This window comes from Microcebus murinus, chromosome 7 (assembly GCF_040939455.1).
Source record: "Microcebus murinus isolate Inina chromosome 7, M.murinus_Inina_mat1.0, whole genome shotgun sequence".
Lineage (NCBI taxonomy): Eukaryota > Metazoa > Chordata > Mammalia > Primates > Cheirogaleidae > Microcebus > Microcebus murinus.
The window spans coordinates 45,279,350-45,303,983 of NC_134110.1; the positions used below are offsets into that span (position 1 = coordinate 45,279,350).

The 24,634-nt window shown below is 34.0% G+C and overlaps 2 protein-coding genes across 2 annotated transcripts in view; one reads left to right on the forward strand and one right to left on the reverse strand.

The window, feature by feature from the left end:
* The window catches only part of MTBP (MDM2 binding protein), a 60,500-nt gene extending 46,716 nt beyond the window's left edge, over positions 1 to 13,784 (reverse strand). The window contains exons 1-9 of the mRNA XM_012753813.3: positions 13,492 to 13,784; positions 12,573 to 12,653; positions 11,143 to 11,216; positions 10,896 to 11,047; positions 9,172 to 9,230; positions 7,522 to 7,666; positions 6,415 to 6,532; positions 4,148 to 4,282; positions 1,880 to 1,974 (exon numbers count right to left, since the gene is read on the reverse strand). Of these exons, the coding sequence (XP_012609267.3) occupies positions 1,880 to 1,974; positions 4,148 to 4,282; positions 6,415 to 6,532; positions 7,522 to 7,666; positions 9,172 to 9,230; positions 10,896 to 11,047; positions 11,143 to 11,216; positions 12,573 to 12,653; positions 13,492 to 13,609 (977 nt within the window). The 5' untranslated portion in view covers positions 13,610 to 13,784. The remainder of the gene's footprint in view (positions 1 to 1,879; positions 1,975 to 4,147; positions 4,283 to 6,414; positions 6,533 to 7,521; positions 7,667 to 9,171; positions 9,231 to 10,895; positions 11,048 to 11,142; positions 11,217 to 12,572; positions 12,654 to 13,491) is intronic.
* A 58-nt stretch (positions 13,785 to 13,842) lies between these two features.
* Positions 13,843 to 24,634, forward strand: part of MRPL13 (mitochondrial ribosomal protein L13) — a 42,675-nt gene continuing 31,883 nt past the window's right edge. Inside the window, exons 1-2 of the mRNA XM_012753814.3 lie at positions 13,843 to 14,006; positions 15,652 to 15,775. Coding sequence (XP_012609268.1) covers positions 13,980 to 14,006; positions 15,652 to 15,775 — 151 coding nt within the window. The 5' untranslated portion in view covers positions 13,843 to 13,979. The remainder of the gene's footprint in view (positions 14,007 to 15,651; positions 15,776 to 24,634) is intronic.

Sequence of the window (24,634 nt, forward strand, 5' to 3'; positions counted from 1 at the left end):
CATTTCATAAGTTTATAAATTTACTCTTTTTCTCTACAAATTCCTAACATTCCTCCCTCCTCCCTACCCTATAAGTAATGAGTAGCAATACTATGAAGTCCTCTGCCTATTCCAGAAGTACTTGAGGGAGAACATTTTTTTTTTTTGCAAGTTGAACTTTTCTTAAAACAGCAATAAAAAGGATAATGAATTTTATTTCAAAACAAATAGTCAAATATCTAAATGTGAGGTAGTACCATGAAAACAGTTTAAAGTATGCTTTTCAAAACTTTATGATGCAGACAGCTTTCTGCAAGTAAATCTTACCTGGAAGCCCAATATTTAGAAAAGAGAGAAGAGGTGCTGCTCTGGTTGTAGTCAGAAAGGGCCCAGAGCCATGCCTACTCAACTTATCTTCCAATCCATTACCCAAAGAGCTTTCTCTAAGTTCTAGATTTTCCTTAGAAGACAGTTTGAAAACTGCTGGACTATGGCATGATTCTAATATGGGACAATTATGTCAAATGTTATCTAGCTTCTGACCTACAAGCTGCTAATAGATGAAGAGAAAAGAAGGATTGATAATAGTTTATATCTGAAACTAACACCTGCAGTTATATTGCCAGGTAGCATGCTGGCTACATGATTCTAAACAGTAATGTAAAATGGATAAAAATTTTTAAAAACTACCTATTATATATTACTAGTCAAACTACCCAAACTTGAATTTCTCTCCTTCTACGAAAAGTGCTCTTCTTTTCATGCTATCATAACTAGTGGCACCAATTTTAACATAGGGGATCACCTACATTCCTCTGGCCTTCTCAGGCTTCCTGTATGTAATAAATTGTGATGTTTTGTAGATTTTATGCACTTTTTCGTGGCTCTCCATTCCAAATGCCACTTCTTTAGTTCAAGCTCTACTAAGGTTTTCAAAATCCTACCAGCATGATCTAAAATTTACTTCTGATTGAGCTACTTCCTGGTTTATAATCCTTTTATGGGTTCTCATCATCTTTAGGATGGAATTTAACTCCCAATTATGATATATGAGGTCTTTTAGGATTTGATCAATCTGAAAAGGCTCTACAATCTGATCTCTTAGCAACTCTCTCCACCCCCAAAATCAAAACACTGTTTAGTGATGGTAAACTACAAACAGTTCTCAGCTGAGTGAAGTTCTCCTATGCCTTTGTAAATGTTATCTTTTCTGCAGAAAGGAATTTGTAAGAAGAAAATAATGAGCATTTTGGTTTGAGCTAATATACTACAAAGTCATTCATCCTACAATATTTATTGAGTGCTTGTTATATGCTATAACATACTGCAGTTATAGACTTCTTCAGCAAAAACATATCAAGAAAAATAGAGAAGTCATGAAGACACATTCTAGATTTCAGAAAATAAGTTATTTTCAAAAAGCATTAAACACTGAGTAAAATAATAGCAAAGTTATGAAGAAAACACATAAAATATGTATATGGTGGGAAGGACAGAGTTTCAGTTAATGATAGATAAGATGAGACAGTAGGATTGGTTCTATGCGCAGGCAGAGAACATTATAACTGCATTAAAGAACCAAGGTTCAATCACTTCTGGTATTACTTCAGAGCCCTACCCACAACAAATAATAAATACTGCATGAAAATAAAGGTGCTTGCCTAGGGAGAAATATTTCTGATAGGATAGGTTTAGGATCCAAGATATGGGAAAAGCAAGAAATTCCTTCCTCAGCAAATCCAACAATAAGGAGTCTGGCAGCCTACTTGGACATCAACATTAAAACAATAAATACAATGAAATAAAAATAAGTGTACACTTAACACATATTAATATATTTACATAAATACCAGAACATACAAAAATGTAATCTAAAAGGAACAAGCAAATGAAAGGATACAACTCAAATTCAATGTCTGACATATAGCAGGAGGGCAGATCTGATAATTTTACCATCTGCACAAATTCCAAAGCAAGGCCGTAATAATGGAAAACCTAAAAAAGAAATTAAAATTATATAATACATTAAATATTATAAATTAAATGACAGTAAATAATTAAGTGACTAAGAGAAAAAAACTTTAAAATGGACCTTAAAAGGCAACTTTTTATACATTATACAAGCCAAACATTTAATCCTCCATAGCAGACAAGAATTTCTTTCAATACTACCTTCCAGAGTAGAGAGATAAATATAGAGATCTTTCAGTAACCAGAAAGAGTTTTAACAAGAGAAAATAAGTATAGAAAGAGGCAAGAAACAGACAACAAGGGTGCTCGATTTTGCTGTTTATCTTCAGCAAGACAGACAGGTAATCCAAGAGAGTTGAAGACAAATTAGCATCCAACCTCAGCAGGTAGGATAGCAGGGCTGGAAAAGAAAAAGAAAAGACACTCCAGGATGAACTCAGGTGTTACACTGAGACCAAAAAAGAAAAAAAAAAATTCTGCAGAAAAGACTGAAGAAATTAAAGAGAAAGATAGTGAAGTCAATCATGTGCTAACTAACATAGAAAGCTCCATTCAGAGAAATAAAATGTCAGTACTGCACTTCTTTGGGTAACGCCTAAAACTAAATCAGTGATCTATCTAGTAAAGCAGTTATTTCAATAGTTAGAGTTATAGTGCTTCACATGAAGGGCAAAGGAAAGAGAACACATCTTGAAGAAGCTATACACAGTTTTAGATATGCAAAAAGCTGAGTAATTTCACTATATGTGATTATGTGCATATATAGCATATATAGACATATGCACATATACATACACTTAGTGTGTGTGGGTGTATGTGTGTGTATATACATATACAGAGAGACAGAAGAAAAATCTTAAATTTATTGAAGAGGTTATACCCTAAGATTCTCTTCAATAGCAGCAAAAATTAAGATATATTATTCATACTTGAAGAGAACCTTCTCTTCAACCATTCAACCATTAGAATCTTATGGTTCTAATCTTTACAAAAGAATTTAATATTCCCATGAAGGATGGCATAGTAAGTTACTAATTTAAGTAACTTAAGCAAATCTAAACAAATATTGGGAATGAGTTCACATCAGAAATTATGCCCTTTATTGCACCACCCTTTGATCAGAAAATATTAACCATCAATTTGACATTCTTATAACTTCACAACCACTATGTTTTGCACATTCTTACACTGGATCTTTTAAGGTAGATTTTTAAAGTGCTTCCATATAAATATCTCTTATGTTATTTCTCCAATGTTAAAAAGCCAACTGAATGCTTTCCTATTATATTTTATGATTACTTGTATTTTAAGAGAACATCTATAAGAGATATGAATGATAATACTTATTGCACTGCAAATTAAGCATATGTCAGGTACTGTGTCAGATGTTATTCTCTTAGCTCATTTAATCCTCATAACTTTGTAAGATAAGTGTGCTATTGTTGCCCCCACTTCATAAATGAGTTAATCAATCTACCCAAGATTATATCCAATACCACACAAGTGACAGAGTCAGGTTCCAAACCAAGGTCTACCTAACATTAAAGCTCTTTCTACTATGTCATATTCTCTCCAAACGGATATTAGAAAGGTCATGTAGTAAAATCAAAACCAAAGGTGGTTTCAGGCCTATCCTGATTTAAAGTTACTATAATCACATTTTTTTTTTTGAGTCTCACTCTGTTGCCCGGGTTAGAGTGCCGTGGCACCAGCCTAGCTCACAGCAACCTTCAACTCCTGGGCTCTAGCGATCCTACTGCCTCAGCCTCCTGAGTAGCTGGGACTACAGGCATGCACTACCATGCCTGGCTAATTTTTTCTATATATTTTTAGTTGGCCAATTAATTTCTTCCTATTTTTAGTAGAGACAGAGTCTCACTCTTACTCAGGCCGGTTTCGAACTCCTCACCTTGAGCAACCTGCCCATCCCGGCCTCCCAGGGTGCTAGGATTACAGGCATGAGCCACTGTGCCTGGCCTATAATCACATATTTTAAAAAACCTAAAACAATGACAGTTTCACCAACATTTAATGCTGATAACACAGTGTAACTTATGTAATTAATTATATCAAAAATTATGCTAGTAAGCATACTTAAGTACATATATTAGTATTATTAATTCAAGATTCAAACATATTTTATAGAAACAAAAATACATACAAATGAATGACTATAATAAAAATTAAACACAATTACCTTTGGCAAAATATTCTTATCCTTTAATGGTATTATCTTTTTGGCAAGAAAGCCAGTATTTAAATTAGATGTACTAAAATTCTTAGGTGTGACTCCCTTTAAACAAAATTCAGGAAAACTAATTTCAAATCCAAACTGAAAAGAAACCAAGAGAACACAGTTACAACCATCATGAATAATGCTATAAAAATTAATACATCTTATTATAATGTAAAAGTTGAGGGGAAAGCCATGTATAAATTTATTTTTGATTCCTCAGTTCAAAGTGTGGTTTTTACATTTAGGTATACATACATCCTTTCTAGTTCAACTTACACATCAATTATTCATGAAAAGCTCTCTTTAACCCTTCACCAGCTACCAAGAGTATGCTAAGACCATTCTATGCAACCACAGGACCAAATACCTCTTTTGCATTTTTCAATATTTGGCTTTCCACCAATCCATAAGCTACGCAAAGACAGAAGCTGTCTGTATAATTCATTACCAGATTCTTAGTACCATGTCTCACACATAGTTTGCTTTCAATATATGTTGTTGATGAAGCATTACTCAACATGTCACACAAAACTAGAAAGAAAAGAGCTGGAATTTGATTGTAGGCAATATAACTCTAGAATCTATATCGATAATCACTATAATGCCTCTTGGCTAAAAAGTTATTCTTCACCAAAAAAAGTGATTTCAAGTTCTAAATGCATCCCGTGGAGATATGGATAATTTAATTTCCTATTCATAAGAATAAAAGAATCACAAAAAAAGAACTTTGCCATGCAGTTTCAAAAAATGTATACAAAAGCAATTCTAGCAAATTGTATCTTCTACTCTCCCAATTGGCTATGTACACTTTTCTATATTAAAATACTTACAGAGAAAGTTCACCTGAAGATTTAACTTTCTTGAGATTAGGATAAGCCAACGTGCAAATCAATAAGACAGATCCAGCCACATTAATTCCTGTTGTCTAATTAGAGATCTTATTAAACCATTATTAAGGATGAATTAGAAAGGGAAAAAATGTCTAGTAATTAGCACAAAAAAACTTTAGAGGAACACAAGGGCCTACGCATGCTGCCATGCCACCCTAAACAAACATTAAAAAAATTTCTTGGCCGGGCGCTGTGGCTCACGCCTGTAATCCTAGCTCTTGGGAGGCCGAGGCGGGCGGATTGCTCAAGGTCAGGAGTTCAAAACCAGCCTGAGCAAGAGCGAGACCCCGTCTCTACTATAAATAGAAAGAAATTAATTGGCCAACTGATATATATATAAAAAAATTAGCCGGGCATGGTGGCGCATGCCTGTAGTCCCAGCTACCCGGGAGGCTGAGACAGAAGGATCACTTGAGCCCAAGAGTTTGAGGTTGCTGTGAGCTAGGCTGATGCCACGGCACTCACTCTAGCCTGGGCAACAAAGCGAGACTCTGTCTCAAAAAAAAAAAAAAAAAAAAAAATTTCTTGCTTTAGTTTTGCCTATCTACAAAAATACATAAATTATTAGGAGTACGTATTATAAAATGGACATAACTTATTAAAACCACCAAACACATTATTCTTTCATAGCAAGAGATGCCAAAATGGAATCTGAGCCTCACGGAAATTTAGGACTAGAAGGGTCCACCTAATACTCTCATCTGATAGTTGAGAAATATGGGGTCTAATAAGGTTAAAAAAATTATTCAAAATCAGAGAGCTAAGAGATTACCTAAGGTAGTATTATAGGTATGACAACATACTCTAAGAATTTTTTTTTGTAGTTTACACATGCAATAAAATAAAGCTATTTGGATAAACAACATGAACTCAAACAATGTCAAATTCTATGTTTTAAAGGAATATTATTGTCTAGGGGATAGGTATGCTTATAGTTCTGACTTTGGCAGTGCAAAGACAATATATGTAACCAAAGTGTTTGTATCCCATAATATTCTGAAACTAAAAAATAAATTAAAAAAAAGAATGTTACATTCTAAAACAGCCGTGCCCAAAACATAATCACAATGACTATTTAAAATTCATAAAAACCAAACAAAATTAAAAATTCAGTTCATCAGTTGAACTATTCACATAAAAAGTATTCAGTAGTAACATGTAGCTTGTGGACTACTGTATCAGCACAGATACAGAACATTTCCATTATCACAAGTTCTACTTAGTACTATTCTAGAACATCTTTATGAGGTACATTTTCATTAAGATTTAAATATCTGTGTTGTAAATAAAGTTGAAAGGCCTGCTGTGCAAACTGTGATAACTGAGTAATCCATTTACCTTTCTTTCCCATATCTGTATCTTTCCCCTCCATAATTCCTTTGAGTCAATAACATTTCTGAGATCTTCTACTGATACAACATTAGCAGAAAGGTATTCCACAATTTTCTGACAATTTCTATAAAAAAAGATTATCATAATTAAATATGGGATATTATATTTTATTTAGATTTAATGAGTATGCCTAACTACAAGCCTAGAAGACAAAACTACAAAGTTCATATGGCTATTTTTTTCCTATTAATATTTTGGCAAACCCATTAATCAGTCTCTGAGTGAGCTGCTGTCACATGTTCATTGAATTTCAACATCCTCACGAATTAAGAGTAATTATCTTTAGTACTATGGATAAAGAAATACACTTTTCACTTATTACTAGCTTAATGAGTCAGACTACACACACACACACACACACACAGACTGAATGTCGGTTCCTTATCTTCAAAAAGAGTAAGAGAATTGCTTTCCTGAACTATTCCCGTACAGTTTTGTATGAAACTCTGTAATAACAGTTATCACAAACTATCTTGACCATTAGCATTCCTGTTTCTCCTTGCACTTCAATGAAAAAGATAATGTCTTCTCACCTTCTTAATTTGCCCTCATCTATTTCTATGCTTGTTATAAAGTTAGTGCTCAATAAACACTTACTGAATGAAAACAAAATCATTAAGTTAATATAACAAATCTAATCTCAACACCTATTTAAGGATTAAAACTAATATACAATTAATCTTACTAAAATATTGTAAAATACAGTGTATATTTATTTCTATATTAGCATGAAACAAAAAACACAAATATGACATTACAAATCCAGTGTATAGTACATCCACATTCAAAAGCACACAGTGTGTTTGCAGAATGAATGCTCACTAATGGTTGTAAAACAGGATTGATGACATTTACTAAAAACTTACACATCCCAGAAACATAAATATAAAATAAGAAAAATCTAGCTTTTTCTCAAGAAATCTCCAATCACAAGTAAAACATAAAATTTTATTTTGTCACATTTCAATAATTTTCAAATGCTGAGTCTAAAAAACAGAATACCATGTCAATTGTGAAAACAGACAATAATGAGATATGAACAAAGAAGCTTACATTTCACAATGATTTCCTGCTATGGTAATTTTTGCTGAATACCATTCCTTTAAATGTTTTAATGCTCCTATAGTAGGTAAACAGTCTTTCCATTTTGGAGGATCTTTGTCAGATGGCAATAGTATTATATCTATCATTGCTCTACCTAAAAAGAGAAAAAAAAAGCATTTTTGTATTTTTAAATAATGTTAGATCTGCAATGTCTCAAAATAGTGCCCTGAGCAATTGAATTTTATGTTTACTTAGAAGATAAAGAATTTTAACTTGAATTTCTGAAATACTTTAAAACAATATACATCTATAGAAATTCAAAATTTTAAAGTGTTCATTTAATTTAAAGCCATATTATCTTGAAATAGCTAGCATATGCTAGAAAACAATGAACTACATCATAATTACTTGCCAATTCTGAAGCAGTGGTTAATTATATACATCACTCACTCTCAAGATCATCAATGGTACTGTACTCCACAGAGGGAAAAAAGCCTGTGCAATTCCACTATATTTTCCTACAACTTAATTTTGTTAACCAAAAGGATAACAAAATCTTAATGTTCAAATAAATGATTTCTCTTTTAAAAGGACAATAAAATACTCAGAAAACCCAATTATACTGACATCATTGGATCTTAAGAAAGAATAACTTCACAAACATTTATAAATTTACTGAAGCACCAGAAAAATCAAAATGAAACAGAAACCAAATATAAATTTGATAATGAAAGTACTCCAATTCACCAAAACAGCAATTATATGTAATATTTCAATGCATACTTTGAACTTAAAACATCTCATTTAAAATATTGAGATATTTACCAACGTATTCAGTTATTTTCCATGTGGGACTTTTGTATTAAATATGATCTCCTTGAGTATAGGCATTAGACTGTAAGCTACAATGTCCTTTATGGTAACCACATATGCTTTACTCTCATTATATACTCAGCTCCTAGTACAATGCATGACATATAATAGACACAACAAATAATTACTCAATAATGACCTTCAATAACGAAAATATTCAGAAAAGAATGCTCTTCAAACTTATTTGTGGATGCCAATTATATTAAATTTTAGACAACAGCTGCTTGATTAAAACAAAAGTTAAAGATTTAAAAAGTTTTAAGAATATTATGATACAGTATTTCACAAAATATGCTTTCCATTAGAGGAAAAAAATGGGTTTTGTAGAAAAATGTTGAATCAAGGGCTTCTTTTACTGTATGACATTCCATTTGATAATATGTATACTAACTTCATCACAAGAGAATGTTATCCAAATTATCTAGGTTAAAGAATCCCTTTTTCCAGGAGTTGTTTATAGGACTAGTAGTCTATAGAACATACTCTGGAAAATAATGGTATATAGTAGAGAGATTCTTCTTCAGTGATAACTAAGTAAGGAAAACAGATATGGGTATTTAATTTTCTAAGATCTAATTTTTGTCTAACTGAATGAAAACAATGGACGGAACCGTAATGTCTCAGAAATATACTTTATTAAAATAACGGAGTATATTCTGTATCAACTTTAATTAAGAAATTATTTTTCATTTTGAATTTCAAGGTTAGCATAGAATGAATTCATCACTCACTCATAAAATGTGTAAAGTAAGATACAAACTATTGAAAGCAGTCATAAAATATTACCAGGAGCAGGAAGCTTGTCTGATAACTGATGTAAATTTTCTGCAGATTCTTCATAAAGACTAAAATAAAAGGGTAAGTTAGAAAAAAAATCCACAAATACACATTACATATAATCACAATAATATTAACTAAAAGCATCCCTGTGCCAGACACTGTTAAGTATCTTAGATGCACTATCTCATTTGATCCTAATGACAATCCCATGAGGTACTACTGATAATATTATATCAGTAGTAGATAATATTATTATCTCCCTTTACTTGCCTAAAGTTACATAACTAGTATGTATGAAAGCCATGATTCAAACCCTGAGTACAAGTTCTTACCCACACCTAACAAATAAAAGAGAATAAAACTCCATAAATTATATTAGTATATTAAATATAAATCTTAATAGGCCAAACATTTTTCTGAGTCCTAGAAGTAAGGAAATGCTAACTATTTAATAAAGAAAAATATGACTTTTCTCTGAATAGCACTTAACAATTCTGACTAAGGACTATGTCACCCTCTTCAGATTCTTTAAAACCTGTTTTATCCATATGATGAAATTTTTTTTCAGAATAGTTTATTATATAGCATAACGGTACTTAAACCCTTTATTATAAATCCACAATTGCCTAAGAAACTTAAGGCATTTCTCATAGAATGCATGAAATATAGAAGAAAAAAAAAGAAACTAAAGGAATTTTATATTAAACTCTAGTTTTCAGGCTCCCTCTTGTGGAAATAATTATTAGATCACTTATCAGAAATACTTTTATATTTGTCGTCTTTTAATAGTGGTGGAAAAACATATGGAATGATAAAAGCTTTTCCAGGTATATGAAAGCACCTAAGAAATCATCTAAAAGGACCTCAATACTTTATGGATGAGAAAACAAAGAACCAGAGAAGTTAAGCGAATAGCTAAAGTCCACTTCTACAGATGCCTGGTTCAATGACCTTTCCCTGATTCTAAAAAGGCCTCTCTTCATTAATTGGTACAAATAAGTACCATCTGGAAAAAAAGAAAATGAAATGTGTTAAGTCTGCAGATGTTTACAGACATATTACAATATGTGATACTAAAATAATAACAAAAGCAGTTTTCTGTCATGAAATATTATGGAAGACCAAAGTGAAAGGTATTAACTATGAGTCAGAGATGGGATATATCATGAAGAAAAATACTATTATCACAACTTATGTCACCTGGATCTACTTATATACTGGACTACAATCCAAAAAACCTAAAAGTGAACTCAATCATGTATACAAGCCTCAAAAAACTCTTTACGGATTTTAAAAGTTATCTGAAAAGATGAATATACACATAAATCGAAGAAATCACACATTTCAGCCTCAAATAGAAAAATAAAAATACTTTGGTTTGAATGCTAGCTTTTAACATTTAATAACATTTCTTTTCAAGTTCCTAAAATTCAATATATCAGGCAGAATTTATCTTTAACAAAATAAAATGTTAATTAAAATATCACTTTTTATAATTTCTGAAATTATGCAAGCTTAAGAAATAAAACATTTTCAGATATCAATTTTTACATTTTAAAGAATTTATTCAGATAAAAGGCACAAATTGCCTAATGTCTTCCAAAATTAATTGAAAATTTCAATTAATTAGAATTTCCTTAGTATAATTTCTAAATCTTCACCCTCATAACCTAAAATAACTGTCTAATATTAAATATTGTAAAGAAAGTATAAAAAGCAAATAAGCATACTCAGCCAAGTATAATGACTCCCTGCTATTACTATCTTCTCCTTCAAAACACTCAACAGCACTCAAATATTCTTCGGTATTTGTTTGAAGAACATCTTCAATTTTATCATTTTCGGTATCAAAATGTATCTCTTGCCAATCAGAACTACAAAACTAATAAATCAAAAGATTGCATTAAATAATGGATTCATGCAATTCTTCATATTAGCAAAGATATTCACCAAAAGCTATTTTTAAATTTATATTACCTGATAAAATCCACATATTGCTTGCACTGCAAAGAACCACTTTTTGGAACCAGGTATACCACCCACTGAACAGGCTTGAAAACAAAATTACACTTATTAGAAGAAAGGCATATCATAAATAAGCAGATGTCATAGCATGCATACTGAACTTAAAGAATTATATAATTTTGAAATATCATTATCCAAGTTATATACCTATGGATCTTTTTAAAATCTCAGCTAAAAATTCAAACAGAACAATCTGCCTAAAGAGCAAAATTACTCAATGAATACTATGCTTTAGTTCATCACAATTCAAAATCCATGTTATTTCAATCATTTCAAACAGATTAAAATCCACGATAAAGATGTTGAAAATATACCTACACAATTACTACTGAGTAACACAAAACCATGTAAGTCATTTTAGTGAAAACAATTCCCTTTCCAAAGACTGTGTAAGTTGGTTCAATCTGGCTAGACAGAGGAGTTGAAGAGTCTGTTTTGGCATCTCCATTTTCTGAACCTTTAAGGAACATTCTCAGATAAAGGGCAAGATGAGGAAGTAAAAGAGAAGATAACTATCAAGGTAAGTAGAACAATTGTATAATGCCAGTTGAAGCTAAAGAAGGAAAGATACTTACAAAGTAAGGAGTGGTCAAAAAAAGTGGAATACTTCAAAAAGTCAAAACAGGAAGAATAAAGAAAAGACTATTGTGGCCGGGCACGGTGGCTCACGCCTGTAATCCTAGCACTCTGGGAGGCCAAGGCGGGCGGATTGCTCAAGGTTGGGAGTTCGAAACCATCCTGAGCGATACCCCGTCTCTACTAAAAATAGAAAGAAATTAATTGACCAACTAAAATATATATATACAAAAAATTAGCTGGGCATGGTGGTGCATGCCTGTAGTCCCAGCTACTTGGGAGGCTGAGGCAGGAGGATCGCTTGAGCCCAGGAGTTTGAGGTTGCTGCGAGCTAGGCTGATGCCACGGCACTCACTCTAGCCAGGGCAACAAAAGTGAGACTCTGTCTCAAAAAAAAAAAAGAAAGAAAAAAAAGAAAAGACTATTGTGTTTAGCAATTATGAATTACTTTGGAGAGAATCAGTTAAGAGCTAAGAACATAAAAAAATAAATGGTAAGGAAGTCAGTGTGGGAGCGTTATTAACACATTTTTACTCAAAACAAAAATCCTTCCCATATTGCCATAATGGACAAGAAAATTTCATAAAGGGAGCAAAACTCAAGCTAACAACCTAGAATAATTTTCACAACACCTTTATGATATTCAAGCATCAGGAAGAAAGTGGTAATGTCTTTTTCAGTTTTGTATTCCCTTAGTTACCTCCTTGTACACAGTTAACAAGTATTTCCTTGTACTCCCAAGTGGCCAAATAAATTAATTTCCAATACAAATGCTGTGCCAAAAAAGAAGTTTATGTTATGCTTACCAGGGAAAGTACTATCTTCTGGATTAACTGAAGTACTAATGCTTCTTTTCAGAAGGTGATAAATATTTGCTGCTGTGACATCTGAAAAAGAAAAGATAGACTAACTCAAAGGGCTGAAGAGTTACATAATCTGGCCTATTCCAGTTTCACCATCAGAGACTTTCAAGATCAGTATGTTGTACATATATCTACATGCTGCTCAAGATCTGTTAAGTTTTGATACAGTAAATCTAAAGCAAGGAGAGAAAACAGGAAAGGCTCCCGATTTGTACATGTCAGCCAGTTAGCACAAATCCAAAATTCCCCCAAAAGAATAATTTTAAAGAGAAGTTCTGTCACAATATCTTATACACAACCACTTACATTTCCTCCTCAAAATGCCTGTACCATCAAAACAAACGAAAAATAAAATGCAATAGTGTCTAAACAGGTGCATCAAAAAGCAGTGCAATCGCAGTTATTACAAAAGCATTTACAATTTATTATTTGTTTTTAGAACTTAGTTTATATGAGGGATGTCTGCTTACATTAAAGTGTAACCTTCTAGGACAAAAAGATCCTTATCCATCGCGTTCCTTTGTGTATGACCCGCATGTGAAACAGAAGAGCAGAAATACTTAACGAATGCAAACGTTTCCAAACAGCAGAAAATTCCATTACTAAGGCACAGGGAATTTATTGTTAAATATTTATTGTGCCGAAAACTTGTGAATGCTAGAATCTTGCATCCACAAATTTGTCCCTATTTTTCCAGGACGATAATATTTTTCAGCCCTCATTAAATCTATCCCAGATAGAGGCACAGCTTCGTGTGACAACTATTAATAGATTAAGGTCCCTCCCCAGCAGAACTTTAATAAAGATAAACTTCTCTCCCTCCCCGCAAGCCGTTCCCGCTCTTTCTCAGCCCAACGCTTACCCGGCTGCTTATCAATACCCTCAACAGACGACACCTCTGGCCTTTGTTCTGCTTCCTCACTGGCCACCGATGGGAATCTTCCTTCCCCCAAAATCACCAGTAGCAGGTACCGATCCATCTCTTCAGAGATCACTCCCGGTTTTAGGTCTCTGATTCCACATCCAAACAGCCGCGCGCTATGACGCACTTCCGGTTCCCTCGCCTAGGTCGACTGGAAATTGTGTCCTCCATCGGTTTTCCTCAGTTTTCCAGCAAGTGGGTTATTTTATGGAATGATTTCCTCAATTATTTCATTATTTCCTTTTTTCATGACGAACTTACTACCATAGGAAGATTTGTGGGGACCTAGGAAAGGAAGATAAACAGAAGGAGTGCTGGAAGGGCTCGGAACTGTCATGCTTAGGTCTGTGCGTTTTCCGCGGGGCCAGTAATGCTGAGTGACCCGGTTTCGCTACTGGGAAAAAGGACGGTCTCGCTAGTGGGGAAGTATGTCAAGTTTCTCCAGGGCGCCCCAGGTGAGCTTGGACTCTGTGGCTTGATGTGATTCATAATAATGACAGAAGGAGAGAGGTGGTTTGGGGGAATTTAGTAGGGAAGCTGAGACTCAGCCAGGAAGTGCCTGGGGAAGGCACAGACAAGAAGGTCGTCGTCAGTCTGGTAACCGCTTGCTTCTTTTGGTACTCGTCTCCTTTTTTCAGCCAACCCGTTTCATGTCTTTTTTCTAGGAAAGAGTATTAGGATAGAAGGTCAGAGAAGAAATAAGGTGGATCACGTAGAGCATTGTAGACCATTTGGTAAGAATTTGGTTTTACTTAGTAAACGGGGTACCTGTCGGAGTTCTTTGACCCAAGGAGTGATGTGATGTGACATAGGGGTTAAAAGGAGCACTGTGGCTAAGAATACGTTCGGAAGGTATTACAGTAATCCAGGTTAGAGGTGATGGTACACAAGGCAGGCTAGTAACACTGGAGTGTTGAAGTTGGGTCAGGTTTTGTTTGAAGATGGCGCCAGTAGGATTTCCTGAAGGATTGAATGTGGGCTGATAACAAAAGAAGAAACAAGGATTATTCCAAGATTTTTTGGTTTGAACAACTGGAAGGTTGAAGTTGATGAAGGTTTCAAGTGGAAGACAAATAATTAGTTTTGGATATGTTGGTTAAGATAACTCTTAGTCCAGTGCCGCTGCAATTGTGATTCCTTCCTTGGACTGTTACCTGTCTGTGATGAGATAAATACAGGAAGTGAAATTAAAAATTTTAAAACTTTTGTAGCAGTTTGACATTGTGGCAATATTTGTATGTTTTTAGCCAAAATATTTTTTTTCTGTCAAAGTATCAAAGTATTAGTCTTAAATAGATGGAGAAAGCAGGCCTTTTGTTTATGTAAAGGCTGGTTTGAGGTTTGTGATAAATTAAATTTAAAGTAAAACCAGCCATCCTAGTTGTATTTTCCCAGCATTGTTTAACTTCTTGTGTGTATGCATAGAAAGCATTTGGTCAAGATTTTTCTGGGCTAGATTTTTCTTAGAATTTGAAGACACTGATGAATACTACAACAACAACGATCTATTACTGAGGCAACCTAAAGATGTGTCTCAGGCAGCTTTTTAAACTTTATATTTATTCATCGTCATCCATCTTTATTTTCACAGCTACATTGTTCTATTTAATTCTTCCCTGGAATTGAATTTAACTCTTCCCTTGATTGAATTCCTGAAATTGTCTTCAGGTTCTAATTGGCCACTTAGCTTTCAATATAATGTACTGCTAATCTCAAAGTGTTTTTGAAACCTTCCTAAACAGCTGCTACTTTCATAAGACCTTCTTATTACTCCTCCAGATTCTATTCTATGTTGTACAAAAAATATAAGCTATAATGTAAGGGGAAATATATTTTTGGAATGTTTTTAACAAAACATGAGTCATATTGCTAATAGAAAAACAGGCAGGGAAAATTACTGTGTTTACCTTTGCAGAATAATGAGAAAAAACTCTTTTCCAGAAATAGAAATGGAAACAAAACAATTCTTTAGCTTTTTTCCAAGGTAATTGTTGACAGTAACTGTAAAATACATGTGATGGTATATAGTAATACATTCAATTGCTGTATTTCCATTTTGATTAGAATTTTCTTCATTTTCCTCCTTCTTTTTTTTTCAAGCAATGGGCTACTTTTGCTCGAATGTGGTATCTCTTAGATGGGAAAATGCAGCCCCCTGGCAAACTTGCTGCTGTGGCATCCATAAAACTTCAAGGATTACATAAACCTGTGTACCATCAACGAAGTAAGTATTATTTTAGACCTGTCATTAACAATCATAGTTTTTTGGCAAGAGTAGAATCTTGATGAAGTTTGGACTGCATTGAAGGAACACCCGACCCCGTTTTTTCCTGAGGATCCCTTCTTCCATTCTTAAAGAAAACCTACTAGCATACTAAACCGAATTTTGCTTATTTGTTGGACAACCATGTGGACCAGTTTGCCTGGGACAACCGTATTTTATCCCACTGCCTAGAAAAATTATCAGTAGCCCCTCCTTTCGCTCTTAGAAATATCTTGATTTGCACCATGAATTAAATGGTCACTCTTATGCATGTCTTTTCACATAATGATGTGCATTTGAATAGAAAGTTTTTGGAAAGGAAAATAATCTTGTCCTCTCTTCTAAAAATCCTTTTCCCTGGGAAGATATATAGAGCTAGCTAGGTATATAAAGCTTACTTTTTCATGTTTTGAATTAATAGATTTGCTTTTCTGTATCATTCTTCCAAAACAAAACAAAAAGGTTCTAATTCTAGAAGAGTTCTGCCTATGGATAGTTTTGATTGACTTCGTTTACCTGGACACTTCACTGCCAAATACAAATGTCAATTTTTAGTCCTCATCTTGCTTACCTGTCAATGGCATTTGCTGCAATTGATCACATTTTTGTTCAGGTTTTTATTGTGAAATATATTAAACATACAAAGGTATATATGAAAGTATATGTATATTTTAAAGAAAATTAACAATATTGATTATAATGATGAAGTGAATACCTATACACTCAGCATTTGAGTTGTTTCCAATTTTTTTGCCATTACAAACAATGTTTCTATCAATATTCTTGTATTTTTTTCCCTGTACACACATGGAAAATTTTTTCCAAGTTATGCCCAAGGGACAGGAGTTACTGGGTTTTAAGGTACATGGAAACTCTTCAGGCTTTAAGCCAATGTCCTCTCCTGCCAGCAGTCTGTGTTTCTATTACTCCACATCTTTAGAAACACTTGATATTTTCATTCTTTTTAATTTTGACTACTCTGGTAGATGGGAAATGTTCTCTTTGTGGTTTTAGTTAGCATTTTTCTGATTATAAATATGGCTGAGAATCTTTTCATTTGTTTATTGGTCTTTATAGTTTCCTCTTCTGGGAAATGTCTTTGCATGTCTTTTGCATCTTTCCCTTCTACTCTAACTTTAAACTGCTATACTCTTCATCATATGCTATTTTTCCAGTGAGTTATTTGTCCTTTAGTTTGTATTGCTATTATTGTAAAAGTTGTCAAACTTTTAGAAATGATCAAAGACTGCTGTAGTGAATTTCTGTATACATACTCTTGACCTAGATCACACAATTGTTAATATTTTGTTGTGTATTTTTTTACCCAACCATTTGAAATTAGGTTGCAGATGTCATTATATCTCCCCCAGTACTTCAGCATACATCTCCTAAGAATAAAGATATTCTCCTATATACCCAAAATGCCATTGCCATGCCTAAGAAAATAATTTAACTGTATTGTCTAATAGTCTAGTGCATTTTTAAATTTCCTTAATAGTCCTAAAAATGTTTCTTATAGCTGTTATTTATTTATTTTTTTTTGAAGTAGGATCCAACAAAAGTTTGTGTATATTGCCTTTAGTTGTTATGTTCCTTTAAAGTTCCTTTTAATCTGGAACAATTTTTCTCTTATTATCTTGCCATTAACCTTTTGAGGAGTACAGGCTAATTTTCACGTAGAGAACTTTCTTCTTGAAACACATTCTTCACTTGTCCCTGCATGCCAATCTCTGTTTCTTCCCCTCTCCCTCTTTCTCTGTCTCCTTTGCTATCTTCAGCTTTCTAAACTCCCAGTGTTTTTCTCTCATTAAAAATTGGGAATGCTTGGCCGGGCGCTGTGGCTCACGCCTGTAATCCTAGCTCTTGGGAGGCCAAGGCGGGCGGATTGCTCAAGGTCAGGAGTTCAAAACCAGCCTGAGCAAGAGCGAGACCCCGTCTCTACTATCAATAGAAAGAAATTAATTGGCCAACTGATATATATATATAAAAAATTAGCTGGGCATGGTGGCGCATGCCTGTAGTCCCAGCTACCCGGGAGGCTGAGGCAGAAGGATCACTCCAGCCCAGGAGTTTGAAGTTGCTGTGAGCTAGGCTGACGCCACGGCACTCACTCTAGCCTGGGCAACAAACCGAGACTCTGTCTCAAAAAAAAAAAAAAAAAATTGGGAATGCCTAAAGTCCCAGTCCTTGGACCTTGTTTTGTTTCTTGCATGATCACATTTCATCTTATGTCTCTAAAAATCATCTATATGCTAATGCCTCCCAAATTCTATCTCTAGTTTGTACCCCTTCCCTATTTTCTAGATTCACATTACCAAATTTTTACTAAGCAGATCCCCCTGGGTGTCTAATAGACACCTCCATTGAATAAGTCCTGTGGGAGATGTCTTGCTTCCTGGTCTTCCCCATTCAAACCAACCTGTTCCTTCCCACTTTTCTCCACTTAATTAATAGCATCTCTATCTCTGTCCTTTTAGTTGCTCTGGTTTGAAGCCTTCATCTGTGACCCCTTTTTGTTCAAAAAAAAAAAAGATTGGGCGCAGTGGCTCAGACCTGTAATCCTGGCACTCTGGGAAGCCGAGGCGGGTGGATTTCTCTAGGTCAGGAGTTCAAAATCAGCCTGAGCGAGACCCCCGTCTCTACTAAAAATACAAAGAAATTAATTAGACAGCTATAAATATATGTACAAAAAGTTAGCCAGGCATGGTGGCACATGCCTGTAGTCCCAAGCTACTTGGGAGGCTGAGGCAGGAGGATCACTTGAGCCCAGGAGTTTGAGGTTGCTGTGAGCTAGGCTGATGCCACAGCACTCACTCTAGCCTGGGCAACAAAGCGAGACTCTGTCTCAAAAAAAAAAAAAAAAAATATATATATATATATATATATATATATATATATATGAATGAAAAAAATACCTGAACTGTGGTACCTCTTATCATCTGTCCCTTCTACTTTAACTTTAAACTGCTGTACTATTTTTAATTTTTTTATGAGTTTTTTTGTTCTGTTGCCCACTGCAACCTCTACTCCTGGGGTCTACCTATCCTCCTGCCTCAGCCTGCTGAGTAGCTGGAACTATAGGTGCATGCCACCACACCTGGCTAATTTTTTCTATTTTTAGTAGACATGGGTCTCGTTCTTGCTCAGGCTGATCTCGAAGTCCTGACCTTAAGCAATCCTCCCACCTCAGCCTTGCAGAGCACTAGGATTATAGGCTTAAGCTACTGTGCCCTGCCTCTCTATCATATTTTATTCCAGAAGCCTCGTCGCTGATCTCTCTACTTCTACCATTGCCTCCATGTAGCCTTTTATCCACAGATCAGCTACAGTTATCTTTTCCACATGAAAATCAGAGTAAAAGCCAAAGTTCTGCCAAAGTTCTTACTACCTTTCTGGCTTTATTTCCTACCTCTGTACCTTGAACAATCCACTCAGGCCTTTAACTTGCCTACAGAGCATGTTTTTGCCTTAGGCCCTTCTTCGCATTCTGTTCCCCTGCCTTGATGTTCTTTTGCAGATATCTGTGTAGCTTATTCCTTCACCTCTTTGAAATTTCTGCTCAATTATTTATATTCTGAGAGAGGCCTTCCCTCATTCCTCTGTCTGTTCACTCTTTCACTCTCTACCTTTATCTTAATTTTTTTAATAGCAGTTATGTATCCCCTGACATGTATTTATTATCTTCCTTCCTTCACTAGACTAAGTTTCAAGAAGACAGAAACTTTGCTTGTTTTGTTTACAGATGTATTCCCAGTACCTATAATAGTATTTGACAAATAGTTGAAATGTAAGAAATGTTTGTTGAGTGAATCTTTGCATTTATGAATTCCAGTTTTGAAAATGAAAATATTTTTAGCTAGTGCTCTGGCATTTAAGCTAAGTTAGGTTTTGGGGTTTATGGAGCTAGAGGGGAAGAGTATTCCAGATGATTTGATTTGAACAAGAACAAGGATTTGTGATATTTCCCTATTCCTTATACTTGCTGCTCTAACCTTTTTTCTCTACTTAATGAAAATTTTAATAAGAAATCAAAATAAGCCCATACCCTGTGAAATATTTAAGTATAGAATGTGAATCTAAGAATTTAGTCATATTAATCTTTGTTTCTTAAGCATCAAGTACAATGTCTGGCCCCTAATAGATCCTTGTCCAAGTTTGAGGTTGCAGTAAGCTATGATGACACCACTGTACTTTAGCCCGGGCATCAGAGCAAGACCCTGCCCTCAAACCCCCCCACACACCCCCAAAAAACAGAGAGAATTCATTATAAGCAAACCTGTTCCTTAATAATTACTAAAGAGTAATTATTAAGGGAGTCCTTCCTGATGAAGTGAAGGACACTAGACTGTAATCTGAAACTTGTGAGAAAAAACAAGAACACCAATAAAGGTAAATATGTAGGAAAATATGAAAGACAGAATAAGTGTATTTTTTGTAATTTCTTTTCCCCTATCTAAACAGACAGCTGCCTAAAACAATAATTGTAAATCTATGTTTATGGGCACACAATGTATAAAGCTACATTTTGTACAATAACAACACAATTGAGGGGGTAAGGAATAAAGTTTTTGTATGTTATTTAAAAAAAATGATAAATCTGTCTCAGAAATGGTTTGTGGAATGGCACGCTCAAACATGTTTTATGAGTACAGTCAATTCTTGTTGTTCCCTGTAGTTCTATAAAGTCACAAAGGACACTGGATTAGTGAACATTAAACTATTGCTTCTAGGGGAAATACAGGGTTAGGTTCCTCTGAACCTCTAGTCACAGCATTTTCATCAACCAGTCAATACATAACCTTGTTTTTTGTGTGTTTCTATTTGAAGACATCTTATTTTAATATACATATTGTTGATTCTTTCACATTGAGCTCGTGACCAGCAGCATCATAACTCACACCTGAATGAAACTTACCTAACACACGTTATCTCTGTAAGGCAAATCACAGCCTTCGTGTACTTTGGAACACTCCAGTATACCAGGCTTGGGAAATATTTTAAATGGTGAAGTCACTAATGCAAAGTATACAGATGCCCAAATCATGACAGTAAGTAGACAACAGAAAGGACACTTGTTTATAGTATGAGAGGTTAAACAAGAAGGCAGAACATCATTTATTCAATCTTAGCTGTGAACATGTACATTAAGCAACTTAAATTTTTTTCTACTCTGAGCATGTTCATGAATGACCACAGAAGCACTGGTTTTGGAATTACAAATAAATTTTAACAAGTAGGCAAATCTATAAATATGGAATTCATGAATAGTAAGTAAAATAGTGATCAGCAAACTTATACTTTCACTAAAAAATCAATCAAATTTCAAAAAAAATTTTTGGCAGATCAGAAAAATGCATAGTCATAGAATTACCAATTCATAGAAATGTTTAATTCCTTGGGAGTTTAGATATTTTGTTTAACCACCTCATTGATGGGTGGAAAAACAAAAATCAGAAGAATAAAGTACCTTTCCAGTGTCATTCAGCTGTATTATAGTAGAACTTGTACTAGAACTTAGGCAGCTATATCCTGATCTAGGAAATTCCCCATTCCGCTTCAGCATGGTAATTCTTAGCCACTTACACTGTGTTTTCTTGCTTAATTGTTTTTTCCTTAGCAGTGACATCAGCAAGTATTATACAAGGTCTCTTCCATTGTCTTTGCAGAAATACAAATGATACAAAATTTGAGGGAATGTGGAATTAGTAGTAGTGACTTAATTTCCATCCTCAAGTATAGCAATATCAGTTCACTCAATTAAAGTTTTACTTCCTTACAAACAGGAAAATACTTATTGCAAAAATATTCCTTAGAAACTGATGAATACACACTCTGCTAGAATACCAGAATAGCTGTTGTGACTGCCTGTCAAGTTTCTACAAAATTAGAAATTTACTTTTTAAAGACTGAATTGCATTTTTGTTTCACTATATTGAATGTGTAACTTACATCAGCAAAACTTCTCATGTCCACAAGATGTCACTAAAATCAAAACTTAAATTTCAACTTACAAATATGTTATATTTTAAGAGTTCATTTATAATTGGTTTAATAAGCATTTATTAAGCATATGTTATGGGCTTATAATCACTATAAACGCATTTATTTGAAAATGGACCTATAATTTATCAGAAAAATAATATTGCAAATGGAAGTCATAGTTCTAGGAATGATTATCATATTTAACCAATAATGTATCTGAACATAATGTATGTAGTATTTAAACTATCAAATGGACCTTTGTAAACTGTTACAGAAAACCAGCTTCCCGTTTATAAGGTTATTTTTCACGGAAAATGTGGGTCAAGTTGGAAATGATGTGGAACTAGTAAAGGAATTTCCTCCTTCAAATTAGAGTTGCACTCCTGAATTTGGGAATTGGGAGCTTTTGAACAGGTTTCTGATAAATCAAAAGAAAGCGCATGTGATTTGTGGAGTATGTTTTATTCTTCATGAGCACTCTACTCCTTTTACTGCCAACAGATGAATTAGTTGAAGAGGACTATGTGAGTATTGAAAGGAAGGAGATAGAAACTTTTCTTTAGCATTACTAAAATTATCTTTAGATTTTCTTAAAATATTCCTGATCTGCATGGAATGAAATAAAAGTTGTGTACAATTCTTTTATTTTTTAAATTATTATGGGCACATAATGTATTTCTTTATAGGGTACATGTTTTGATACAGGCGTACAGTATTAATCAAATCAGGATAATTGGAGTATCCTTCACCTTACATGTTTGTCATTTCTTTGTGTTAGAAACATTCCAATTCTAATCTTAGTTATTTTAAAGTATACCCTAACTTATTGTTGATTATGGTCACTTTGTTGTGCTATCAGATATTGTTCATTCTAACTATATTTTTGCACTGATTAACTATCTCCACTTTATCCCCACTCCCTGCTACCATTCCTAGCCTCTGGTAACCATCATTCCACTGTCTGTCTCCAGGAGATCAATTGTTTTTAATATTTAGCTCCCACATATAAGTGAGAACACAGAAGATTTGTATTTCTGTGCTTGACTTTTCACTTAACATAATGTTCTCTAGTTCTATCCATGTTGTTGCAAATAGCAACAACATGGCTTTATAATATTCCAAAAAGCCATTTTTGATGGCTTTATAATATTCCATTGTCTTTATGTACCACAATTTCTTTATTCATTCAGCTGTTGATGGACACTTTACGTTGATTCCAAGTCTTGGCTATTGTGAATAGTACAACAGTAAACATGGGAGTGCAGATATCTTTTTGATATACTGATTTCCCTTCCTTTGGACATATACCCAGTAGTGGGATTTCTGGGTAATATGGTAGTTTTATTTTCAATTTTTTGAGGAACATCCATACCATTCTCCATAGTGGTTTGTACTAATTTACATTCCCACCAACAGTGTACAGGGGTTCTCCTTTCTCCACATCCTCACCAATATTTTTCCTTGCCTATCTTTTTGATAAAAGCCATTTTAACTGGGGTGAGATGATACTTCATTGTACTTTTGATTTGCATTTCTCTGATGACTAATGATGTTGAGTTTTTTCAAATACCTATTGGTTACTTGTCTGTCTTCTTTTGAGGAGTGTCTATTCAGATCCTTTGCCCATTTTTTAATGAGATTATTTGGCTTTTTTTCTGTTGAGTTGTTAGAGCTTCTTATATATTCTAGTTCCTGAGCCCTTGTCAGATGGGTAATTTGCAAATATTTTCTCCCATTCTGTAGGTTGTCTCTTCCCTTTGTTGATTGTTTCCTTTGCTGTGCAGAAGCTTTTCAACTTCATATGTATACAGTTCTTAAAGGTTAATGTTATGAATCTTTGTACACCAAACTATTCAAACAAGATCAGATCTAATCTAATCTATAGTATTTTACCTTGTAAGTTTATTATGGTCTTCTTAAAGTTGCCTATCTAACATTTTTCTCTCTCAGTATTCAGTTGTCAATCTATTTCAAATATTACTTATCTAAACTACACATTTATATTTCACATCACTCCTGGAATATTATCCTACAAAGCACTGAAGGAGATTTTGCTTCAGGTTATGTTAAGAATACTTATTTTGGAAGTGAATATTTAGATATCACCAATAAATTTGAACAATATATGCCTTGTTACTATTACAGTGTCTTTTTACTTGGTAGATTTTATGGTAACCTGCCTGATCATTCATCACATTGGCTGTGCAGAAGTTCAGAGATACCAAAAATAACAGTAAAGTAGCCATTTGGACATCTATCCTTCTGTGGTTGGAAATAAATATAAAGGCCAAAGCTTAACTTTGTTGTTTATCACTAATTTGGAATAGTTATTTTTTAAGCATTTCTCAAAGCAAATCTTACAGGGAAACTCAGTATATGAAAGCAGTACTACACTTATTAAAGGAAAACAGACCCTGTAACGTTGCCTCTTGAGTCACCATAGTACCCTAACACACTGTATCACATGTGGTTTTAAAACCATTGTGCTAAAGCAAAGAATTTATAAGAAAAGATTTGACTATATGAAGATGATGAAAAGCTACAGACTGGAAGACACTATTACAAATCACATAATCAACAAAAGATGTAATCTAAAATATATAAAGAACTTTCAAAACTCAACAGTAAAAAAAAAGATCTAATTAAAAAGTGGCCAGAATACATGAACAGATGGAAATAAACACATGAAAAGATATTCAGTAGAGTAGCCATTAGGGCAGTGCACATTAAAACCCACAGTGTGATATTGCTACATAACTATAAGAACAGTTGAAATAAAAAATAATGACAACAAAGGCTAATGAGGATGCAGAGAAACCAGATTATTCATACATTGCT